Genomic DNA, 21,091 nt, shown 5'->3' with positions numbered 1-21,091 from the left:
AGGATGGTGTCATCTCTGAGACCTGACTTCTTTTGGATAAGTGTCCAGAGGAATGAAATGGAATAATTCCTATGAGCTCGATTACACGCTGCAAAGAAATGTGGCGATAAGAGAAAACATCTTTGAAGGGGCACTTCATATGTGGCAGAGCAGAATTACACGACACGCCAAGGCTCAGGTTCTCGCCTGAGAATTCAGCACACACAAAGTCGGGACCACCCATGTTAAAGCTGTGTGTTTCAGTGTATTTCTTTGTCTGTACAATGTGCCATCTGAAATATTTCAAAGCGTCTTTTACTTTCCTGTCAATCAAATGTTCTAGTTATCCCTTAACTAAAAACATATTCCTAACCAAAAGTTCTAAGTCTAACTTCCCTAACTCTTCCATTAGGAATATTCTAATTTACTCTTTACAGATTACTTCCATCTCAAATTTTTAAGCTCTTAGGCGCACTAAAACATAACAAAAACTGAAGAGAACACACGATTTCATAGGGCCCTAATAAATCAACAGTTACTGTTTTAGACTAATTTACAGAAAGAAAAATCATTTTTACAAACTGATTTAGTCTCAGAAAGTGTATTCCCTTCCATATGAAGAACACATAATATTCTTTCATGAAATGTTTTATAATAATATTGTCAAGTATCTGAAAAATAAACTCAATTATCCCAGAGAACAGAGAGATGCATTTTAAAATTCTAAATACTTGATCACCCGTCTAAAAACAGTGTAAGGATTCAGAGAAATTCCCTCTAATGTTAAACTAAAATCATCCCACAGAAGTTGAGGGTGGAGTGCTGGGGACCAGAGGCTAGGCAGGGTGGGTGTGGGGAGGGGGAGATGGGAGGGGAAGCTAGACCAATTGTTACAAAGTTATAACTAGAATAAAAACTTGTGACATGTTGTTACATACTAGAGTAACTGTAGACCACAGTTAATCATTGCACCTTCAAAAACCTGACAGAAAATATATAGGAAGTTTTAAACCATCAAGAAATAATAAAGGAACAGATAAGCACATTTAATTTGAAAGTATTTATGACATAAACATATTTCTAAGTATTGTATGTTATCCTACTAATATTAATAATTTTGGATTTTACATTAACCAAACTTAAATAAAAATGTTATAAAAAATAAAGTTCAATTCTATATGTAACATTCTTGAAAAGACTAATGAGAAACTAACATTGTATATAACCTGAAAATAATTGCTAGCTTCAATCAGGTAAATTAGTATAATTGGTACTTAAATAGACTGGCTCAAAATAAAGTTAGAATGCTTAAGAATGCTATTGGTACATTATATCACAAATCTTCTGATCTAATACATTGCGATTAACTTTATGAAATTTTCACTATGTGTTAGCACAGCAAAACCCACTGGTTATAAATTATCACAAATAATTAAGACCCAGAGGTGTTGGTTGTTGAACTTTCCTTTGGCTGTCTTTTACACACAAAATTGTTTCTGACAAAGAAGGCCTTTAACACAATGGCCCTCTGTACAGAACCAATCTTTTACCCCTATCTTTTTCTGTCACTCTGCAAAAGGACAGTCTGGGCCCACCAGCGAAATGTCTGAAACTAGTGGCACTGAGCAAATGTCACACCAGTGGGTCTGTCTTAAAAAAAAAAAAAAAAAAGTGTTGCTCACTTCATGATGCTGTCACTCACATGGTTAGGAAGCAAGTACTGGATCCATTGTGCATTGTGCGTAATCTCAAATGGAGAAAGCCAACTGTCCTTTCCCCTAATAAAGGAAGCCCTATGAGGTGTTCTTATGGACCATTAAATTTCTCTTCAACAGGCTTTGGACTGACAGTTGTCTGACACGAAAAGCTCATTGCAAACCACACTTTTTTTTTATAAGATTTAGACTAAGATGATCAACCATGTCCTAATGAGAAGACTAGTGTGTTTGGGGCAAAAAGGGTCACAGATCTAAGTGACTATCATTGTACCACCTAGTCACATGGAATAGAGGACAAGGGACATGGTCAACCCTAGAGTGTGCAGAAACGCCTTCAGGAAAGAGAGGACCAGGGAGCAAATAGGCTTCCAATCGGAAACAAGTGCCCTTTAATGGCATCAGATATCTTCCCAACGAGTTGAATACTCCTACCTCCTTTTCCTACAAGGAATGTTAACAAACATAACCATTTCCACTCAACCCCAGGCAGTTTTTAAAATAATGCATGATGCTGGTTTTCCCTAGGCATGCTTGTTTAAAAGGCAAACACTGGGTAGATTTGCAGAGTTATAACAGCCCTAGAATTTGTCAAACCACCAACCTGATGTCAAAATGCCAAGAGCATACTATCTTAGGCCAGAAGTCACATGACCACTTGCCTTCCTGTCATCCTTCCTCAAACATAACCACACGTCAACCGAGTGAGCAAACGGCATTGCTCATGGTTAATCCCAATCTGTTCTGCAAAGTTTCCCCTGACCCACTCTTCTACACTCTCAGAACTGACCACACTTCATTATTGTTGCATGAGAAAATTTTACTCACAAGCAAACATCACAGGAATCATTCAGAAGAGATCAAACAGCATTTCTATCTATCCGTCCCTCATTCCACAGTGCAACAGATGAAATTTGAACCTAACTGGTTGTAGTGGTTTTAAAAAGGACCCCAAAGAGAATGGCATTAGTAGGAGGTATGGTCTTTCTGGAGGAAGTACATCACTATGGAAGTAGGTGAGGTCCTCTATGCTCAAGCAAGGCCCAGTGACACAGTTCACTTCTAGTTGCCTGTAGGTCAAAATGTAGAACTATCAGTTCCTTCCCTGGAACCACCATCACAAAAATAATGCACTAAACCTCTGAACTGCAAACCAGCCCCAATTAAGTGTCTTCCTTTATAAAAGTTTGCTGTGGTTATCATGTCTCTTGACAACTAGTAGTACGTCTTATCGTCATTATAATGCAACTTTCCTTGAATATTTTCTCATTTTTACTTTTTTTTTCAAGGCAGGATTTCTCTGTAGCTTTGGAGCTTCTCTTGGAACTCGCTCTGTAGTCCAGGCTGGCCTCAAACTCACAAAGATCCGCCTGTCTTTGTTTCCCCAGTACTGGGATTAAAGGCGTGCATCACCACCACCCCAGCCTTTTCTCACTTTTAGAACTTCAATAAGTGCTACTGTTTTAACAAACTTGAGCTAAATGAACACATTGGTCTAAGCCACCTCCTTGAAGCAGTCCAGCAATAGAATAGAATATGATCTACATTGCCTAAGCCCAGTATAACCTACTAGGCAGACAGCTAGCACGCACATAACTTTGCAAATGCATGATGATTGTATCCTGTCTAGCATTCACATTTCCTATAGGTAGAAATAGCATACTGAAATAAGAAAACCTTGGCAGTCTCAAAAAAGTCTAGCCTTAAGCTATTAATTTTATTGAATTGAGTCCTATAATTCCTAGGGAAATGTTTTATATGTTTTTCCTGTAACAAGTCTATTCCTAGAGCCCACGAGCTCTTTCCCAACTCTTGCAGTATTCTGAAGAACTGAAGGCCTATTAAGCATGTAATGCATTTCTTTTGGAAATTTATAATATGCTACAAAGATTTGAGGTTTGACTAATTGGGAGAAAAACTGTCTTCCATTAAGAGTGTAGGTAAAATAAGAAAATTATCCCCATAGAACTTTCCAGCTTCATTTACATTTATGGAGAATTTGAGAACTTGAACATGACATCAATTTCCCATAATGGACAAATCTTGTCAAAAAAAATTAAGCATCTTACTATATTTTCCAGATATTGGAAGTACCACAAACTTCTTTGTAGCCTACAGAATTAAAATTTCTAAGATTCCAGATGCTCATAGCCTAGCGAGTAGTTACACTTTTTCTCGAGGCTGCATCCTCATATAAAGATACAAGGTATCACTACTCTCAGGCCTCTTCCCTGGGGGCACTAAACTTCAATCATGAGACTTGCCTTCTTGCTCAGTCACTTCTGAGAGCCTGAGCTCTTCATATCAATGCCCTGGGGATTAAGGGTCAACAATATGACTCCAGCATGATAGAAACATTCATACCATAGTAGGAAATGAACTAACCCCCTACTTTGTTCTGACTTGCAATTCTCTCAATTTCTGCCTTACTTATACAGCTAAGTCTAAGCTTCCAGTGAGGGTTGTTTTTTGTTTTTTTGTTTTTTTTTTTTTTGCAAGGATCAGGAAATGCAGGATATTTCATGTTTAGACAGTAAAAGAGAGAGAGAGACATTAAATTTTTTTTCCTAATGTACCTTTCACTTAACCAGAAGAAAATTACAAATTTCCAAAAAGTCAAGCCAATAGAAGCTAAAAGCTCAGCAGGCAAATGTGGTAGAAAGCTTCTATCAATTGAGTGGTTACCCCTCCCTTTAACTTCTCAAATGTGTATTTGATAATTGCTAAACTGGTTATTTCCAAGAAAATCAACTTAAAGCTTGCAGGCAGCCAGTTAATAGGAAGCAATGCTAAGCAACGATCCTACACAGGAACATTTTAAAGGTTGTGCCTTTATCTTATAGCCATAGAACTTCTGCTAGTTACAATGCTAAATTTTCTTCCTTAAAAACACCCTGAGAACAGCAAGTGTACTCTTTTGATTACAGTCCATGTTAATATTGCCATAATGTTAACACAACCCCCAACTCATCTACTGCTGGCAAAGGTCATCAACACTCCAACTAACAAGCAGCAGAAAAACCTACTTTCTGGGAAACATGATTATGCAAACGGTATTTTTGCTCCAAGTTTGTTTTTAAAGCTAGTCCAACCCTCGATGAAATCATCTTTTTTTTAATATGAACAATAAAGTTCCCACTGAGCAATCCTTCAGCTCCTCTACAACACTCAGTAGGATGCTGATGGATTTACAGCTCGGCTTTAAATCCAACTCCCTAAATGTAAGAAGAAACAGAAACCCGAGATCCTACAAAGCCTTCAAGACTAAACCACAAGAATGATTATTGAAATTAAAACTCACTTTTGCACTTAGCCAGTTATATTTTCTCCTGTATACAAAAGGAAAGCAATCAGAAGACAGAAGATGGAAATAAAGTAAGATTGGAGGGGAGAAAAAGACAATGTTATTCCTATTACCTCAGTAGTTTTGACATACGGATTTTGACACAAAAGGGTTACAAGAATGGGGCAGACTTGGGGGAATTTTATTAATGTGTATTCATTATACACAGTCACGTGTTTTGCTATGGACTGTCACATGCATCTATCACCTTCTTTACTCACGTTCATCCCCCAGCACTTCTCTCCGGCTGGAATCCGCCTGCCCCAGGGTCGCCATTCTAACACGTTATATATGTATGTACAGTTTAAATCTAGATCCCATACATGAAGGAAAACAGGGAGCGTTTGTCTGAGTTTGGCTTATTTCTCTCAGCACAATGATCTTCAGTTCAATCCATTTTCTATTAAACTGCTTAAATTTTACTCTGCTGTGTATAGACACATTTCTTCACACATCTGTTAGTGGAAATGTTTCCATGGTTCTAGGCTAGTTGCTGCAAACTATACAGCAATACATGAAAATCCGTGGGACTTAGAGTCTTTCACACCATAGCTGCACCAGCTTTTCAATTTTTTATATTATTATTATTAGAGTTGTGTGTGCATGTGTGTGCACAAATGCATGAGTGAGTCACAATACAAGTGTAGAGAAGTCCAGAGGACAACTTTCAGCATCCAGTTCTCCCTTCCAGAAATCAAACTCAGGCCATCATCCTCTCGCGGTGTGTGTTTTCACCCCCAGAGTCATCTCACCCCCTTGGATAGTTCACTACAGTTTGTGGGTGCTGTAAAATCAGTACCTTCGCTCTCTCACTGAGAACAGTTTAACTGTATGTGTTGTGGGATGAAAACACTCGCAGCCTTTGGTCCCCAGTTACGCTCCTAGGAGACTGCAGCCATACACACAGACTGAAGTATTTATTAGATGATCTATTGAGAAGTGACTGACAGAAATACTGAGTAACCAGGTGTGGTAGCACATGGCTTTCAACCCAGCACTCAGGATGCAGAGGAATGAGGATTTCTATGGGGTCCAGGCCATCTAAGGTCACATAGTAAAACTCTATCTTTAAAAAAAAAAGTGTAAATGTGTAAGAAAAAGAAAAAAACAAATTATTAAATTGTGATAATTCCCATGACTATGATACAGATATTACTGAGGTTTCCACAGTACGTATAATACTACCTTTAGAAACGAGAACGTTGCCATTCTTTATTATTCACCTTATTAAAAGTGCGGTTTGCTGTGTTCTCTAGATATTTCTTCGAAGCTTTCAGCAAATGCATTTGTTCAAAATTCACTAAGTTACCCGTTACTAGATTGCTTGATTCAGACACCATGTAAAAGGCTTTGATGTAAATCAAATACTTAATGCATCAAATTATTCCACTTAATACTTACATTCTATTTCTGTTGCTCCACATGACGAAGCACCGAGGAAACAAAGGATGAAAAGCACATATTTTAAAAAAAAAAAAAAATAGGCCATCTATTCTGAAATGTATCTCAAGGTAAATTGAATGCATTAACTCCGGAAGATAATTGTGTTGAAGCCAAAGAACGTTACATGAAGTGTGCTAATGCATTCTTAATCAAAAATAAAAAAAAAATGTGTATAATTGATGTGGGGAGCCTCTGTGGCTGAGCTACACACTGAACTAAGGGCTAAAGTCTGGCCTCTAGACCAGACTAAATATGCACCAAGGCTTGCTTTCTTTGGCAAAGTTCCTAGACAAGTTACCTGAATGCATTTGAGTTGATCTTACACTTAACCTGACAGCAGGACTCCCTAATCGAATGCTCCCCACACCACAGCCTCGCCTTTGAGTTTTGCCCATTGTGATCAGTTCCGCTGGAACAGCAACTCCAGCACTCTACATGTTGTGTGTGTCCTTCTCCGCCTTCAAGCTGTCCTTCTGCTAACAGGGAAACACTTGACTGCTCTCCAACAATCTCAGCTAAGTTCTCCAAGCCTCTTCAACAGTTCTCAGTGTATTTCTGTGGGAGACCCTATTTATCAGCACATGGAACACCTTAATCCTAGCCACATTGTTTTATGTGAAAGGAAGCATGTGCTCCATTTACATCGTATTCCCCGTCTTCACAGATTCACAGTAAACAGATTGCTTATCTTGCTCATCGCAGTGAGGCTCTCACTCATTCGACCTTGAAGGATTTTTTTTCTTCATAAACATTTGTTGATATGAAAAGCCAATGGTCTTCTGAGGAACACAGTTAGGTAACATACAAAAAGAAATGAAGTGAAGTTATCAGAGGTTTACAGACAAGCCCAGGGTGCTAATGAATAGATTCACGACAATACAAAGGCCATGAGAGAAATCCCTGGATCCATCCACCTCACTGCCACCTCTCTGGCTCTATCAGAGTGATTCTCCACATGTGGGTCATGACCCCTTTGGGGACTGAATATCAGATATCCTGCAAGTCAGATATTTATATTACAATTCACAACAGTAGAAAAATTACAGTTATGAAGTAGCAATGAAAATAATCTTCCGGTTGGGGGTCACCACAATTTGAGGAACTGTATTAAAGGGTCACAGCCTCGGAAAGGTTGAAAACCACTGATGGAGCATTTTACCATAGCAACTGGAAAAAAAAAAATCACTTGATCCATTTTTTAGCAAATTCCCAAGACATGTGAAACCAAAAGCAGCTGGAAGTTTATTGAATAATCATGATTCCAATATATCCTGACAAGGCTAGACTTGGGTTTTATAAATAGATGGAAATTCAGATTTAAAAAAGTCTCAATATGCCCTCCTGCTCCCCACCCTCAGAAAATTCTGTAAAATAGAGTACAGAAGCCAAGGTTGAGCACCATATACTAATACTAATACTAATAATACTAATACTAATACTACGGTGTGGGGGCATTTTCTTCAAGGTAATCTCCACTCTTGATAGAATTACCCACCAGCAAGACTCTAACCACATTATACAGAAAGAACTGGGATTTTCCTTCTCTCTACACTATTTCCTAAAGAAGACAAATTTTTTGTAGACTATGGAACAAATATCATTATATGAGCCAAAAAATTAAATTTATAGCAGAGTTGATAAGCGTATTGTATTCACTCTGTTGCTCGATATAATCAGTGGAGGATGTAAATCAGGAGCATGGCATTGAGACACTTACAAATCACTTTCAGAGCATAAGTGGTTGCTCACAAAATCTATTATGACTAAGGAGTGCGCCATTACACTTTGGTCTTCCCAGGTGTTTTAATCAGACATTTATATTGACCACCGTGACAGCTCCAGATGGTTCCCTGGAAGTACAGAAAATGGAGAAGGAAATCGCCCAGGCGTGCGTATGTCCAAAAAGCACAGGACCAGTGGCAGCTCTTCCATTCCATTGTTGGAACACTTTAGTCCCTAAGCACAAGAAGCCGAGTCTTCAGGGTGGTTTCTACTTGAAACAAATGGTTAGGATTTGAAAGCCACTTATGTAAGCCGAGCCTGATGGTGCAGACACAGCAATCCAGCACCTGTACGGGCTTAGCATGTAAACTAAACTACAAGGAACTGTCCTTTAAATAACCGGGTTTTGAGCAAACAATGAGAAAGCTACCCAGTATACAACTCCAAACCGCTAACATGGAAGAACATGCGATAAATAGTCATTACTGCTGTGAGCAGTACCATGGGATTCGGCTTTGCTTCCCTAGCCTGCCCTTGAAGTGTGCTTCCTGTCTGGTGTTTCAGAAATGTAGGGGGAAACATTTGGACTCCAGAAGAGACGTTCACGCCAGTGACTTTCTGATTGTCTGACTCTTGATTGTCCAGAAGGCATCCTATAACTTGTAAGGTAAGATGTAGATAAATAATATCAAAAGTAAAAATAAACTCCTGTCTAACTAGATAACTTTCCAATGCAAATGACTCCTTGTTTCACTGTGACAAATCTGTTCTGCCTCCACTTACACATCCATTCCCAATTCCTGAACTATAGGTGTCTGTAAACTTTCCTTTGGATGGTTATGACATCTTATTAATTCCTCCCTTAATGAGCTGAGATCCTTAATCCATGTTCCTTTTATGTCAGTATAAAAGGGATAATTTTCCCCCATTTTTTTGAAAATTATCATTTCACACTTTTGAGAAAACTGGGAATGTCATTGCTGTTCGATATTGATGTTCCTTGATTAGTACTCCTGAGTTGAATCATAAATAAAGCTGTTTCCAGGAAAGGGTAGAGGCTCGGGGACCAGAGGATGACCAAGGCCATCAAGAAGGAATGAAAGAATGAAAGGGGAGGAGCTAGAGAAATGGGTTAAGAGTATTTAGTGCTCTGACAGAGGACCAGGATTCAGGTCCCAACACCCACATGGCAGCTGACTACCTCCAGCAACTCCAGTTCCAGGGGATCTTACACTCTCTTCTGGCCCCTGCAAGCCTTGCACTCAGACACACACACACACACACACACACACACACACACACGATGGATGGATGGATGGATGGATGGATGGATGGATGGATGGATGGATGGCTAGATAAATGAAGAATAAGCTGAAGAATGCAGGAGAGAGTCTACTTATGCTAGCAGGAGAGAGAGAGAGAGAAGAAATGGAGTGGCCTGACCAGAATAGGGAGCCAGGTCTTCTGTCTTTGTAGTTCTGGTGGACATGTGTGCTGTTCCAACCAGCAGAGACTATCCAGGTACCACCATTCCACCGCAGACCCTGTCAAGAGGCATCTCACCTCTGCCTAGGCATGTTGTTTTGTGCTTACTCTAGTCCCAGAAAGCTAGCTACAGTTATTCATCTCATCACATCTCATAAGCGTGAAGCCAGTGTAACTGTTTCAAATGCTAGTACACATGATTACAGTTAACAGAAGTGCAGACTGGTAACAGATTGAAAAAATGATGACGAAGGTGATATGATACACATCAGGCGCTATGCAACTGATTATAAAATTCCATCTGTCTGGGCTTTCTTTCTGACGATTGATGGTGGGAACAAGGGTTTTCTGCTGAAAAAAAAAATGAAGGTTTAGAGTAAAACATACTCTGAGTCTAAATCATTGTGGGTTTACATAGAAGATGCAAAATATAACCCCGATCTCTCAATCCATGTATATCCTCTACTATAAAAGTAAATTAGCCATTTTTATATTCAAGAAAATGGCAGCATAAATTTACCAGTACGCATTTGTCATTCCTCACTCAGAACTTGATTGCAGAAACAACCCTGATACTCAGGAAAACAACCCTTAGAAGTAGTTAGAATTAGAGCCTTAAATACTCGTCACAGAAGGAAACCAAATACAGAACGTACAAGACTAAGTTTCTTTGCGGATGTCATTTCTCAATGCTACAGGTCCTCTCTTATTAAAAACTTCCAGCTGCATCACATGAATTGTAGGGAGCAGGCTTACTGTTTAAGCTGTGGGCACTTAAAATCTAACAGCATCGCAACTGGGGAAGCGAAGTTCAGAGATAATGGTTTGGTTTGCGTTTTCTTTGTAGGTCACGATGCCTTTATTTGGCATCGATCTTTCTAGCCTTCCTTACTTAATCGCTGTCGGGTCATCTTTGCTGTTTTCTAGATAGCTGACTTCTCTACATAAAGCAGCTGGCTAAAAAATAAAACTTATCCTCTCATCTAGAGATCCTTGAAGTTCATAGTTTGAGACTTATGCTATCAAGAGAAAAATTGCTCAGCTCTGACTTTTACAGTTCTACTGCATGTCCTCAAGACTGCTGGGGGAGGCGCTGTACTCAAACAACTGCCCATAACCTGGTGCCTCATGCAACAGTGCTGATGCAGCGGGCACTCAGTTCAAAGGCAGGGGAGGATGGTCTCTATTCCATTTCCCTCTTGCAAGCGCTTGTTACAATGGGGGCTAGAGACGGATGGATGCTTTCTCTGTGCATGCACTGAAAATCTCACCCATGATTAGATAAATACTTGCTGCCTTCTAGAGATTCTTCCTGTCATCCTTGGAGTCTACAACCCATGTTAGTATGTAAATTCCAATGAATAGTAATGTCTCGTCCAACAACTCCTCTATATAATTTAACGCCATCATCTCTAGAAAGGTTTCTAGTGTAGAATCTGGAGGGTGACATTCTGTGTTGACAGTGCAGTATATTCTAAACAAAGAGCTGACATGGTAACACTTTCAGTCATTTGTCTAATAAGGTCCCATGAGTCCTAAGGTTAGTTATGGAATATATACTTTTAACTATGCAAAGTGTGTTACATTTGTTAATGATGCATAAGCATGCTTAAGCAATGTAAAGATGTGTTGCTTTGCCTGCCTAAGGCACCTGATTGGCCAAGTAAAAAGATAAACACCAATAGCTAGGCAGTAGAGGGATAGGCGGGGGCTGGTGGGGTAGAGAGAATATGTAGGAGGAGGCATCTAGGATAGAGAGAGGAGAGAGAAGGGAGATCAGGGGAGAAAGACGGGAATATGCCCAGGGCCAGAAGCCAGGCAGCCACCAGACAGACAGACACAGAGTAGGACATATGGAATAAAATGAAAAAAAAGAAACTGAGACAAACATAGATGAAGAGAAACAGCTAAATAAGTGATAAAGAGCTAATTGGGATAAGCATAAGGGCACACATTCATAACTAATAAGTCTCAATATCATGATTTGGAAGCTTGTGGGTGACACCCCCCCCCAAAAAAAAACTGTTACAAAGATTCTTTGGAGATTCCCCAGGGGGCCCCATGAGGAAAATGGTGAGCAACAGAAAGTTTTTATTCTTATATTTAAAATGTGGAGACTAGAGAAGGAACCCAGGGGCTAAGATGTGCACCTTCTCTTGCAAAGAACAGGACTTCAGTTCCCAGCACCTACACTAGGCAGCTCACACCTTCCTGTAACTCCAGCTCCAGGAGATATGACACAGTCTTCTGGTCTCTATGGGCAGTCACATGTATGTGCACGCATGTGCACACATGTGCGCACACACACTCATGAATAAATCTTTATAAAATGGGCAGACACTTTAGTTTGTTTTTAACTGTACTAGGGTTTGCGTAGGTGTACATGTGTATGAGCATGTGTGTTATGTAAAGATGAGTCAGAAATAGTTTTGTAGAACCTGAACTAAATGTTGTAAAGAATGATAGGCATTCTTATAATGTAGAAGACTGAAAGTCTTAAAATCTAAATTATTAATAATCAAATGAACATAATTTTAGCATTTTAGCAACTAATGCCACTGTCTACTAAACATGCCCCTATGGGGAAAAGGATGATAGAGTAAGGAATGAAATGTGAGGTACAATAAGGAATGTGTCAATTCTCACATGTTCATCTCAGGCTGAGGCGGACACTCCAGAGACAGTGACATCAGAAGCATAATAGCAATCCCAAATTATTCTGAGCCTATGAAATCTGAAGCTAAAAATCCCCATTTGACAACTTCAATTAAATTTGGTTCATTTTTTTCTAAATATTAGATACCAGCCCAAAGATCAGAGCTGTGAACCTATCTACTTAGCAGTCAAACTCTGCCTGAAATAAACGTGAAATTGGGGGCTAGCAACACAGCTCAGTTAATAGGGGTGTTTCTAATATGCATCACACAAAACCCAATGTAATCTCAAATGTAATAAGATACTTCAGATCTTAAAGAGGTCCTTACTTCCTCCACTAATCTTTTTAATTGCAAAACACAGACGTCAAGGAATGGAGGTCCGCAATGAGTGTAACTGGGAAAGGAGACTGCAGAATGGGCTATGGGGTGGGGGTGGGTGGGAGGGCTGCTATTCAACTCAGTTCCTCCTCCTTGTGGTCACTAAGAGGAGGTGCTTGTCCACCTCTTGGTGTAACTTCTTCACAGGAATTCTATCCTCCAGGTGACCTACAGAATAGTCATTTGAAAGAAATTAGAAGACCAGGGAACAGTGCTCACTTCTACCCTCCTTAGAGAGTTTCCTTAGCATCCCACACTTAGCATTACTCCTTTCTTTATAAAGCCACATTTTAAGCAGTTTTTTTTTTCCTATGTAGAACTGCAGAACAAATCCCAAGAGATACCAATAAATATCCATGTCTGGAAATCAGGCATTTGAGCAAACCGCAGTCTTTCTAAACACAAATGAGGGGGAGGGGTGAAGAGCGTTAAATATTGCGGTACGTAAAACCACGGCACGAAATTTCACCCATATTGGCAAACCGAGGAGGTTGGGAGCCTCTGTGTTTAGACCAGACTGACTCACACCTTGTTTTCACATTCTCAGCTTCCATCAAACTACCAAGTAATGTTTATAAAGGCGTAGGAGGGAACGAAAACACTTTTTCAATGGTCATTCTTGGACGGCTTCCACTCCAGATAGCAGCTGATGCTACTTGGGTAAGTGTCTAGTGGGATGACCCTGGGGCAGGAAACGCCTACTCTCTCCCTCCTCCCCCACCCCCCACCCCCCGCAGAGCATTCCAGTCCTGATTCTGGCAGGTCTCCTTGCATGCTCCCCCCTCTACCTAATCCTGATGCTGATCAAAACATTCCTTCTCCATTCCAGACCTAGCCTGCCAGTCAGACTCTGACGTCATCAGTAGCGTGTGGTTGCTTCTGCACAATGACAAAGCAGTCGGAAGGCAGAGTAAGTCATCGCAGCCCTAAGAGAGGACTTGTTCCCACTCATTCTCGCTAGGATGAGCAAGAGTGAACTGGACTCTGTGAAGAACTGATACCTTTCTCTCTGATAAACTCCCAGATAAAGAATATAAAGAAATAGCCTGTCCGCTTACAGACAAGACCAGAAAACAAGACGTTCAACACGAGAGTGCTACTTCAAGAGGTTGATTTGTCCTTGGTCCCTTTCACTGGGGCATTTTGCCAGCTGTCACTACAAGACCAACTGAAAGTGCCACACCCAAACTATTGTTCTCATTAGAACCAAAACAATTTAACATGAATGCCTGGGGGCACTGGCATGTCACACTGTGCTGTTTCGCCTTACAAGAGAAGAATGTCTGTCATTCTCATTAAATAATATTTAAGCATTTGCATTCATGGTCTACAAAACGGCTTCTGCTGCTCCTTTATATGACTAGGAGCTATGCATTGCGACTCTCCTCTCCCTTAATGTACTCCATTTGTTGTATGGCCCTCTTTTTTAAAAGGGGTGGGGGTGTAGCCTAAATGAAATATCAGCAAAGAAATAGTTTCCCATACTTTATCTAAGAAAGGTAATCTAAGGGTTCTTCTGAAACCACAGGAAATGATGTCCTTCAGCCAGACACCTGTGTCTGTGTCACTATGTTAGCAACAGGAGTTTCCTCAATTTGCTTACGCATGCTCCCGTTTCATATATAGCCTTTCCATAGAGGTGGAAGGTATTCAGGGACCTCAGAGAAGATCTACTGCTCTAACCTCTTTCCGTTTGGCTGCCTGCCCACCCCCACTCTCTCTCAGCTCATCCATAGAAAGCTCTTCCACAAATATCCCTGACTTATCCATACTTTTATGTAAGTCACCGAGAGAGAACCCAAGACAAAATTCTATCCACAGAATGCGCCGACTTACTCTCTCATCTTAAGGTCAAGTTGTTACAGAAGCCAAGACCCAAATGCCAGACCGATCTTCCAGGTCCCGCTACTGCTAAGTCAACTGTTCTGCTAACCAGAGCTTTGATGGAGATTTTTTTTTGTTGTTGTTGTTGTTGTTCATTATCCTGGAGTTTCCTCCAAAGCAAAATCTTCTAACTAAGCTTCTCTCGAGTTCACGAGTGAAGTCAATGTGAGCTGTCAGGAGACAAAATGATAAAGCTAGACTGTAGTGGATGATGGCCCAAATATAAATCTATTACAGACCTTAAATGGGTGAAATATAAATTATACCCTCAGTAAAGCTACTAAAAATAAGTCTGAAAATGAGTCAGATAGGTAAGCTATCTATAAATATCTGAAACCAAAACTTCAAAGATACTTTTGACTATCCCATGCCCAAGTAAGCCCTAGCCCTGTGGACTTTACTCCCACTTCACACCTAAAATATCCAAAGTTCTCCCTGTAGTGTTGATAAAAATAAACTTAAAAGAGACGATGTAAATATCTGTAAAAAACCAAATGTTTCTGGTATAGCAACAAGAGAAACTCAAGTATGATTATCTGTGTGCATGATCTACATACATATCTGCTCAATTAACCGTAGTTCTAGTTCAAAGCTTCTTGTTAGACACTGGGCTCCCAGCAAGCACCTCATAGATTCTTTTTTCCACCTATATCATGTAACTCTGTGCACTAGAATTAGATAGCAAGGGAAATAACAGGTTTAAGGGTCTGGGCTCAGCGGTGTAGCTTATTGTGAAGTGTTTGTAGAGCATTGAGGCAAAAAGGTACAAAACACACCCACTAAAACATCAGATTGTTTACAAATACCATCTCCCTTATGAGAAAGGCTTTTGTGTGTGCGTGTGTGTGCGTGTGTGTGCAAATGTGCGTGTGCTTGAATGTGTGTGTATATATGTGTACATGTAATGTTTATATGTGTACTGTGTGTGTGTTTGTATGTGTGTGAGTGTGTGTGCTGTTTTCAGATGAGGAAGTGGAACATATTTGGTTCTTTAATTCACCAAGGTCAAGGTCACACATTATCAGTAGGCAGATCCAGAATTCCAGTCGGGAGATATTCTGCTCTGAAAGTTCATTTTCTGTGCCTCATTAGATCTTGGACTTCCTGTTCCCTCCGATACACAACATGAACCCTCACCTTGGCTTTAGTACGTTAACTATTTTCCCCAGCTTCCTCATCTATAAAAGCAGATTGCTTGCAATTGACTCTCCAAGTTGCTATGAAAATCAGAGGACATCTCTTATATTCAAAAACTATTCTATAAACAGCTCATCATTCTCCCAATACCCCCTTTCCTGTGAGAAAAGCAAACCAACCAGCTTCAACTGTTATTACTTCCCTACAGCCCACCTGGAGAAACCCGACGCAAACCGTGGCCTAGCAAGGGCCCTTGGGAGTGAATACAAACAACACAGCATTACTTTTATCACGGCCAGCCTTTGGCTCTGTTACTGAGACTGTCAACAGAGTGTCAACTTCAAGGGGTGGGCATCTGTCCACAGGAACTGAGCTGAGGTCACAGACTTGTCTAGCCCTGTCCTGCTAACCGCTGTCATTGTGACTACTCTCAGCCACTGTGAACCATGGCTAGAGCCACCCCAGGTGGGAAGTGCTGTGTCCCCTCCTAGTCCTTGGCTGGCCCGCTCATCCCCTAAGACAACATCTCACTGACCATACTTCACAATCGTTCTCATCCAGGATGTAGCGTCTTTATTTTTAGAACGCCTGATGGTCATCCAAGCAGCAGGGCGTGCTTCCGGACAGTGATGATCTGGTTCTGTGCACTGGGGAGGCACACACACCTTCCCAGTGTTGCTGCTCCGGAAGCCAGGTAAAAACTGATGTGATGTGGGGCTCTAGTGGTGATGAGGAGGTAAAGCAGCTGTTACAGAGAGCCAACCCAGGCTGTGGCCAGAGGAGGGGAAGCCTAGGAAATCCCATTTAAATTCTCGTGTTATAATGGAAAACGCTCCCGTGTAATCTTCCAAGATAACATAAGTCCAACTCTAAATGTGGTAGCTTTCTCCCAGATCCATGATAATTTAGGTTGCATTAGACATCACGAGCGGTGACGTCTTCCCGAAAATAGAATGCTGGGCTCTAGACATCACTTCTCAGCACTGTACCAAACTAAGTGAGAATTCGGCGAATTAAACACTAACTCTTTAAACAGAACTAACAAAAGCATTGCGTACCAAAAGGCCTGGACCCTAAGGAGTGTGCTCAGTGACTCTCAATACCAGGTGTCTTAGAATTTAAATAATCTCAAACAGTGATGAGGTGTTAATCCTCTGCTGGAAATTGGCTTCCTTAAATATCTGACTTCGGAGTCTGCACCAACTCAAAACAACTAAGAACAAAAGCTACATGTTCAAATGCTAAACTCCTTCTCGATCTTCTTCTAACATAAGAGGTAACCTCAATTTCAAATATTCATATATATTTTTTCACATATAATATAAATTTACAATATTCACATATTATATATTTATTATACTAGATATAATATATAACATATATGTATTTCCCCTGTGTACTGGGGCGGTTAGGCCTAGGGTCTCACAAATGCTAGGCTAGTGTTCTAAAGCTCAGCTACATCAAGGTATCCAAACTTTTTTTTGTAGGCTTTTGATTTTAAGACTGTCTTTAGTTATAGCCCAGGCAGGCACTGAACTTGCAATCCTCCTGCCTCAACCTTCTGCATAGCTTGAAATAGAGGTCTTCACCATCATTCCAGCAGTGCTTTCCTAATCGAAAGCGTTTATTTGAAAAAATACAGTCCCAGTATGGTGAACAGTGTAACTGGACATATAATCGCTGTGCCATAGGACCAGTGAGGTAGATCGTGAGGTAAAGGCACTTGTCACCAAGCCAGATGGCCTGGCTTTGATCCCTGGGATCCACTTGGTAGAATTACAAAGCTAACTCCTGCAAGCTTTCCTCTGACTTCACACACACACACACACACACACACTAAATGTAATTTGTAAAAAAGTTTTTTTTTAATGTGTATGTTATACAACCCGGTGTTCATATTTTAAACTTATGTGTAAAGATGGCAACTGTGTTTGACTGTGTCAAAAACTAATTCAGGATATTAAAAAGATAAAGGAACTAGTCTTCCATATACAGTCATGTACTTCTTAACAGGGAGAATTGTGTTAGACAGTTTCATACACTGCACTTCATAAACTGGAATGACTATAATATCAATATATGATGTACATCTTATAAGACCTCTATTCTATACCGTGTGATCTCTCATTGACCAAATGCAACTAGGCAATAACTATCTACATAAATAACTAAGTATCATATTCTTGAACATTATATAAAATGTGAAAGTCACTTTGCATGCCTGATAAATTGCATGCCTGATTAAAAAAAAAAAACACTGAATGTTCATAAATACATTAAGGTGTTTATCTGAAAAAACATTAACACTCGTGGGGTTTGATGACCATTATCCAAGATCTTTTAAATTGACAAATCTACAGATAATAATCTACAGATACAGAGTCTCAGGGATCTGTGAAAAGAATTACAATTACCCTGGCTAGAAGGGGTGTAGGGTGCTACTCACCGATACCTCTCTTCCCCATCCTCTTAGGTACCGCCATTAACATAGTTCCCTCAAACTGCACAGCAGATAACTGTAAAAAACATGAGGACCCATCCTGAAAGGCCGTTGAGAGTGTGCAATCATTTGTAATGGGAGTTCAAGATGAAGAATATTCTTAGTTTTGTCTTCTGCTATGGGGCAAGACAGAGAGCCTCTTTGATAGGACAGAACACGAGCCAGTGAGGAAGGATAGGTGATTTGCATGTATAGCTATATACCAAAGGCAGGCAACAAACCTGCCACGATGTAGCATTAGACACCAGGGATTTCAGAATCTAAGAGTTCAACAGACATTTTCACACACATATGCGCGCGCGCGCACACACACACACACACACACAAATGATACCGTTTAATAAGATCGTGGGAGACTTCCAATCTGTGACTCTAAGAACTGTCTTTGTATATCATATTACCTATATTATCCATGGTAGTCATATCTAGCTTCCTCGTTTTACAATGGCAGATCTTAGTATCCTGCACAAAATAATAGGGGGGGGGGGGGTTGGCGCTCTTTTGAACTGAGACATGCTGGTTTTATTAAAGCAGGTTGGGCCTGCATTCTTTCTTTACTATTATTACAGGTAGACTTGACAGCACAAGACTGTGTGTGTGTGTGTGTGGTGTGTGTGTGTGTGTGTGTGTGTGTGCAACGTGTGCATGTGTGCTTGTTCTGCTGTGGAGGAAACATTGTTAAACGAGCTCTGTTTACCTGCTGGGCAGTTGCACTCTGAAGGTGCTTCTCTGGCGATCCTTATTTAGCCATGTGTTCATAGGATTTCTGTGGGGAAAGCAGAGGTATTAGCACAATCATCAGTAGCGCTGACGAGAACTGGACTCTTAGGGACTCTCTGGCTACATGCCTGATTCCCCAGCATTCGATAGCTTGCATAAGGAATATTTTACATACGTACTTGGACTCTAATCAAAAAGTAACCGTATCCAAGTCCTAAAATAAGACAGTGACCACTGACGTTGGTAGCAGGATTGCAGGGTTTGGATAATATCTTTCTCGAGTCTCCACCACCTTCTCCTCCGACCCAAACATAGGCAGTCAGTGCAAAGCCTGGCAGTGGAACACCGCAGGTCTGAAGATAAGGGTGGGCCCATAGCACACTTGTGAATAGCAACTGCTAAACAGCCTCTCTATTGGAAGTAAATTCCTCAAAAAAAGCCCCTAACTTGAGTTGAACCGAGCCTTGAAGATAATGTGTTTCCTTTCAACTCTCAGCGTTAATGGCTCGGCATTCTTCAATACCTGCACAGCATCCTTTGCCAATAGAAACTTTTTAAGTGTTCGAACATGAAAAGATTCGAAGGGTGAAATTTATGACTTTGGCTCTGTATAGAATTGTTTCACTTGAAAGTGATTATCGTTTGTATATTAATAGCACTTTCTAACCTTTACCTGGGAAGGAGATAGGAGATCTTATGTCCTAACGAATATTCTCCGTAGAACTGAGAGACAAGAGGTTCCAGAAAACTAAAAGAAATGAAATGCTTGACCCCACACTCCCACTACCCAGGCCACCCTTCCCTCTTTTAGACCTCCATACATGTTTAGCATGTAAGAACTGCGGAAGAGTGAGGGAAGGGTTCAGCTACAGACTCGGTATCAATCAATATTCAAGCTTCTTAAGACATACTCGGTACCGACAGTCAAACCAACTATGCAGCCAGTAAGGGATGAAGTTAGCCCTGCACGCAGGACTCACACCTGTGCCAAACAGTATCCACGTGCAAAATACCCCCAACCTTTCACACCTGAGCCAAGAGACGCTCCACTTTCTCCTGAACCATAGCCTTCAGCTCATCCATGATGTCAGGCAGCGGACGAAAGGAAGGGGTTCCTTTGGCAGATTCAAGAGCGGCAATCCTCGCCTGGAGGTCGTTGGTTTTCACCCCAAGGTACAAGCAAAACACCACCGCAACCACTGACAAGAGGGTCGCCAGGGCCGCGCACGAAGCCATGGTGCCGGCACAACGCTGTCCCAAGGAGCGCGGATCTTCTAATCCGGGCTCTCGTCCCCCTCCTTTTCCTGTGAGCTTCTTCACCAACATCGTGGCGGGGTCGCCAGTCTCCGCTACGCCTTCCACCCTCTACCTCCTCTAATAATCTTAGAAGGAGAGGAAGGGCCGATTCCTCCTAAGTTCAGTCCCTGCGGCTGCACAACTAGTTGGTGGAGTCGGAGCCCCGGGTCAGAGGTGGACCTGAGATTGGCTCGGCGTCCGGATCAGCAGGCGTGGACCATTCTGCTGATTCTCCCCTTCCAGCTGAGAGTAAAGAGGACCCTCTGGCCGGGGGTTGTGTGGCGCCGGGGGTCACAGCTAAAAATCAAACCCACCAGGGCAGCTCTTCTGACCCCTCAAGATCCGACACCTCCTTAGTGGTCCCCCGCGCAGAGGCGCAGGGTTCGCGGGTCCCTTTCCCTGCTCTGACCTGTTGCGTCTGCCTGCCTATCTCTACCTATTCCGGGGCTTTCCACGGGCCGTCCTGTCTCCCACCTGGATCAGTTCAAGGCCGAAAAGAAAAAGAAATGTAGAGGGACGCGGGGAGAGCGCGGTCCCCGAGAGGTGGCAGAGGGATAGAGGAAAGAGAAGAACCGAACGACCCAAGCAGCAATCGCGAGCCGCGAGGCCCCAGAAGTAGCTCCGAAGCCTCGCGTGTGCGAGCCTTAAATACCCCGGGATGCTCGTGTGTGAGACAGTGCGCGCGCGCCTCGAGCACAGCCCGCCCCCTCCCGCAGGAGCCTCCTTATTAGCATAATATATTCACCTTCGCCCAGCCCGCCTGGACCCACGAGAGGGCGCGGGTGGGAGCGGAGCGGGAGGTCCCTATTAGCATGATATATGCAAATAGCTT

At 41.5% G+C, this 21,091-nt stretch overlaps 1 protein-coding gene across 1 annotated transcript in view; it reads right to left on the bottom strand.

Moving 5' to 3' along the window:
• Col25a1 (collagen type XXV alpha 1 chain) overlaps positions 1-20,289 on the bottom strand; it is a 375,262-nt gene extending 354,973 nt beyond the window's left edge. Inside the window, 3 exon segments of the mRNA XM_038310855.1 lie at positions 18,941-18,985; positions 18,988-19,009; positions 19,993-20,289. Coding sequence (XP_038166783.1) covers positions 18,941-18,985; positions 18,988-19,009; positions 19,993-20,289 — 364 coding nt within the window.
• Positions 20,290-21,091: the final 802 nt, after the last annotated feature.

Source organism: Arvicola amphibius, chromosome 14 (assembly GCF_903992535.2).
Source record: "Arvicola amphibius chromosome 14, mArvAmp1.2, whole genome shotgun sequence".
Taxonomy (NCBI): domain Eukaryota; kingdom Metazoa; phylum Chordata; class Mammalia; order Rodentia; family Cricetidae; genus Arvicola; species Arvicola amphibius.
This window is presented reverse-complemented; position numbering and strand designations above follow the sequence as displayed.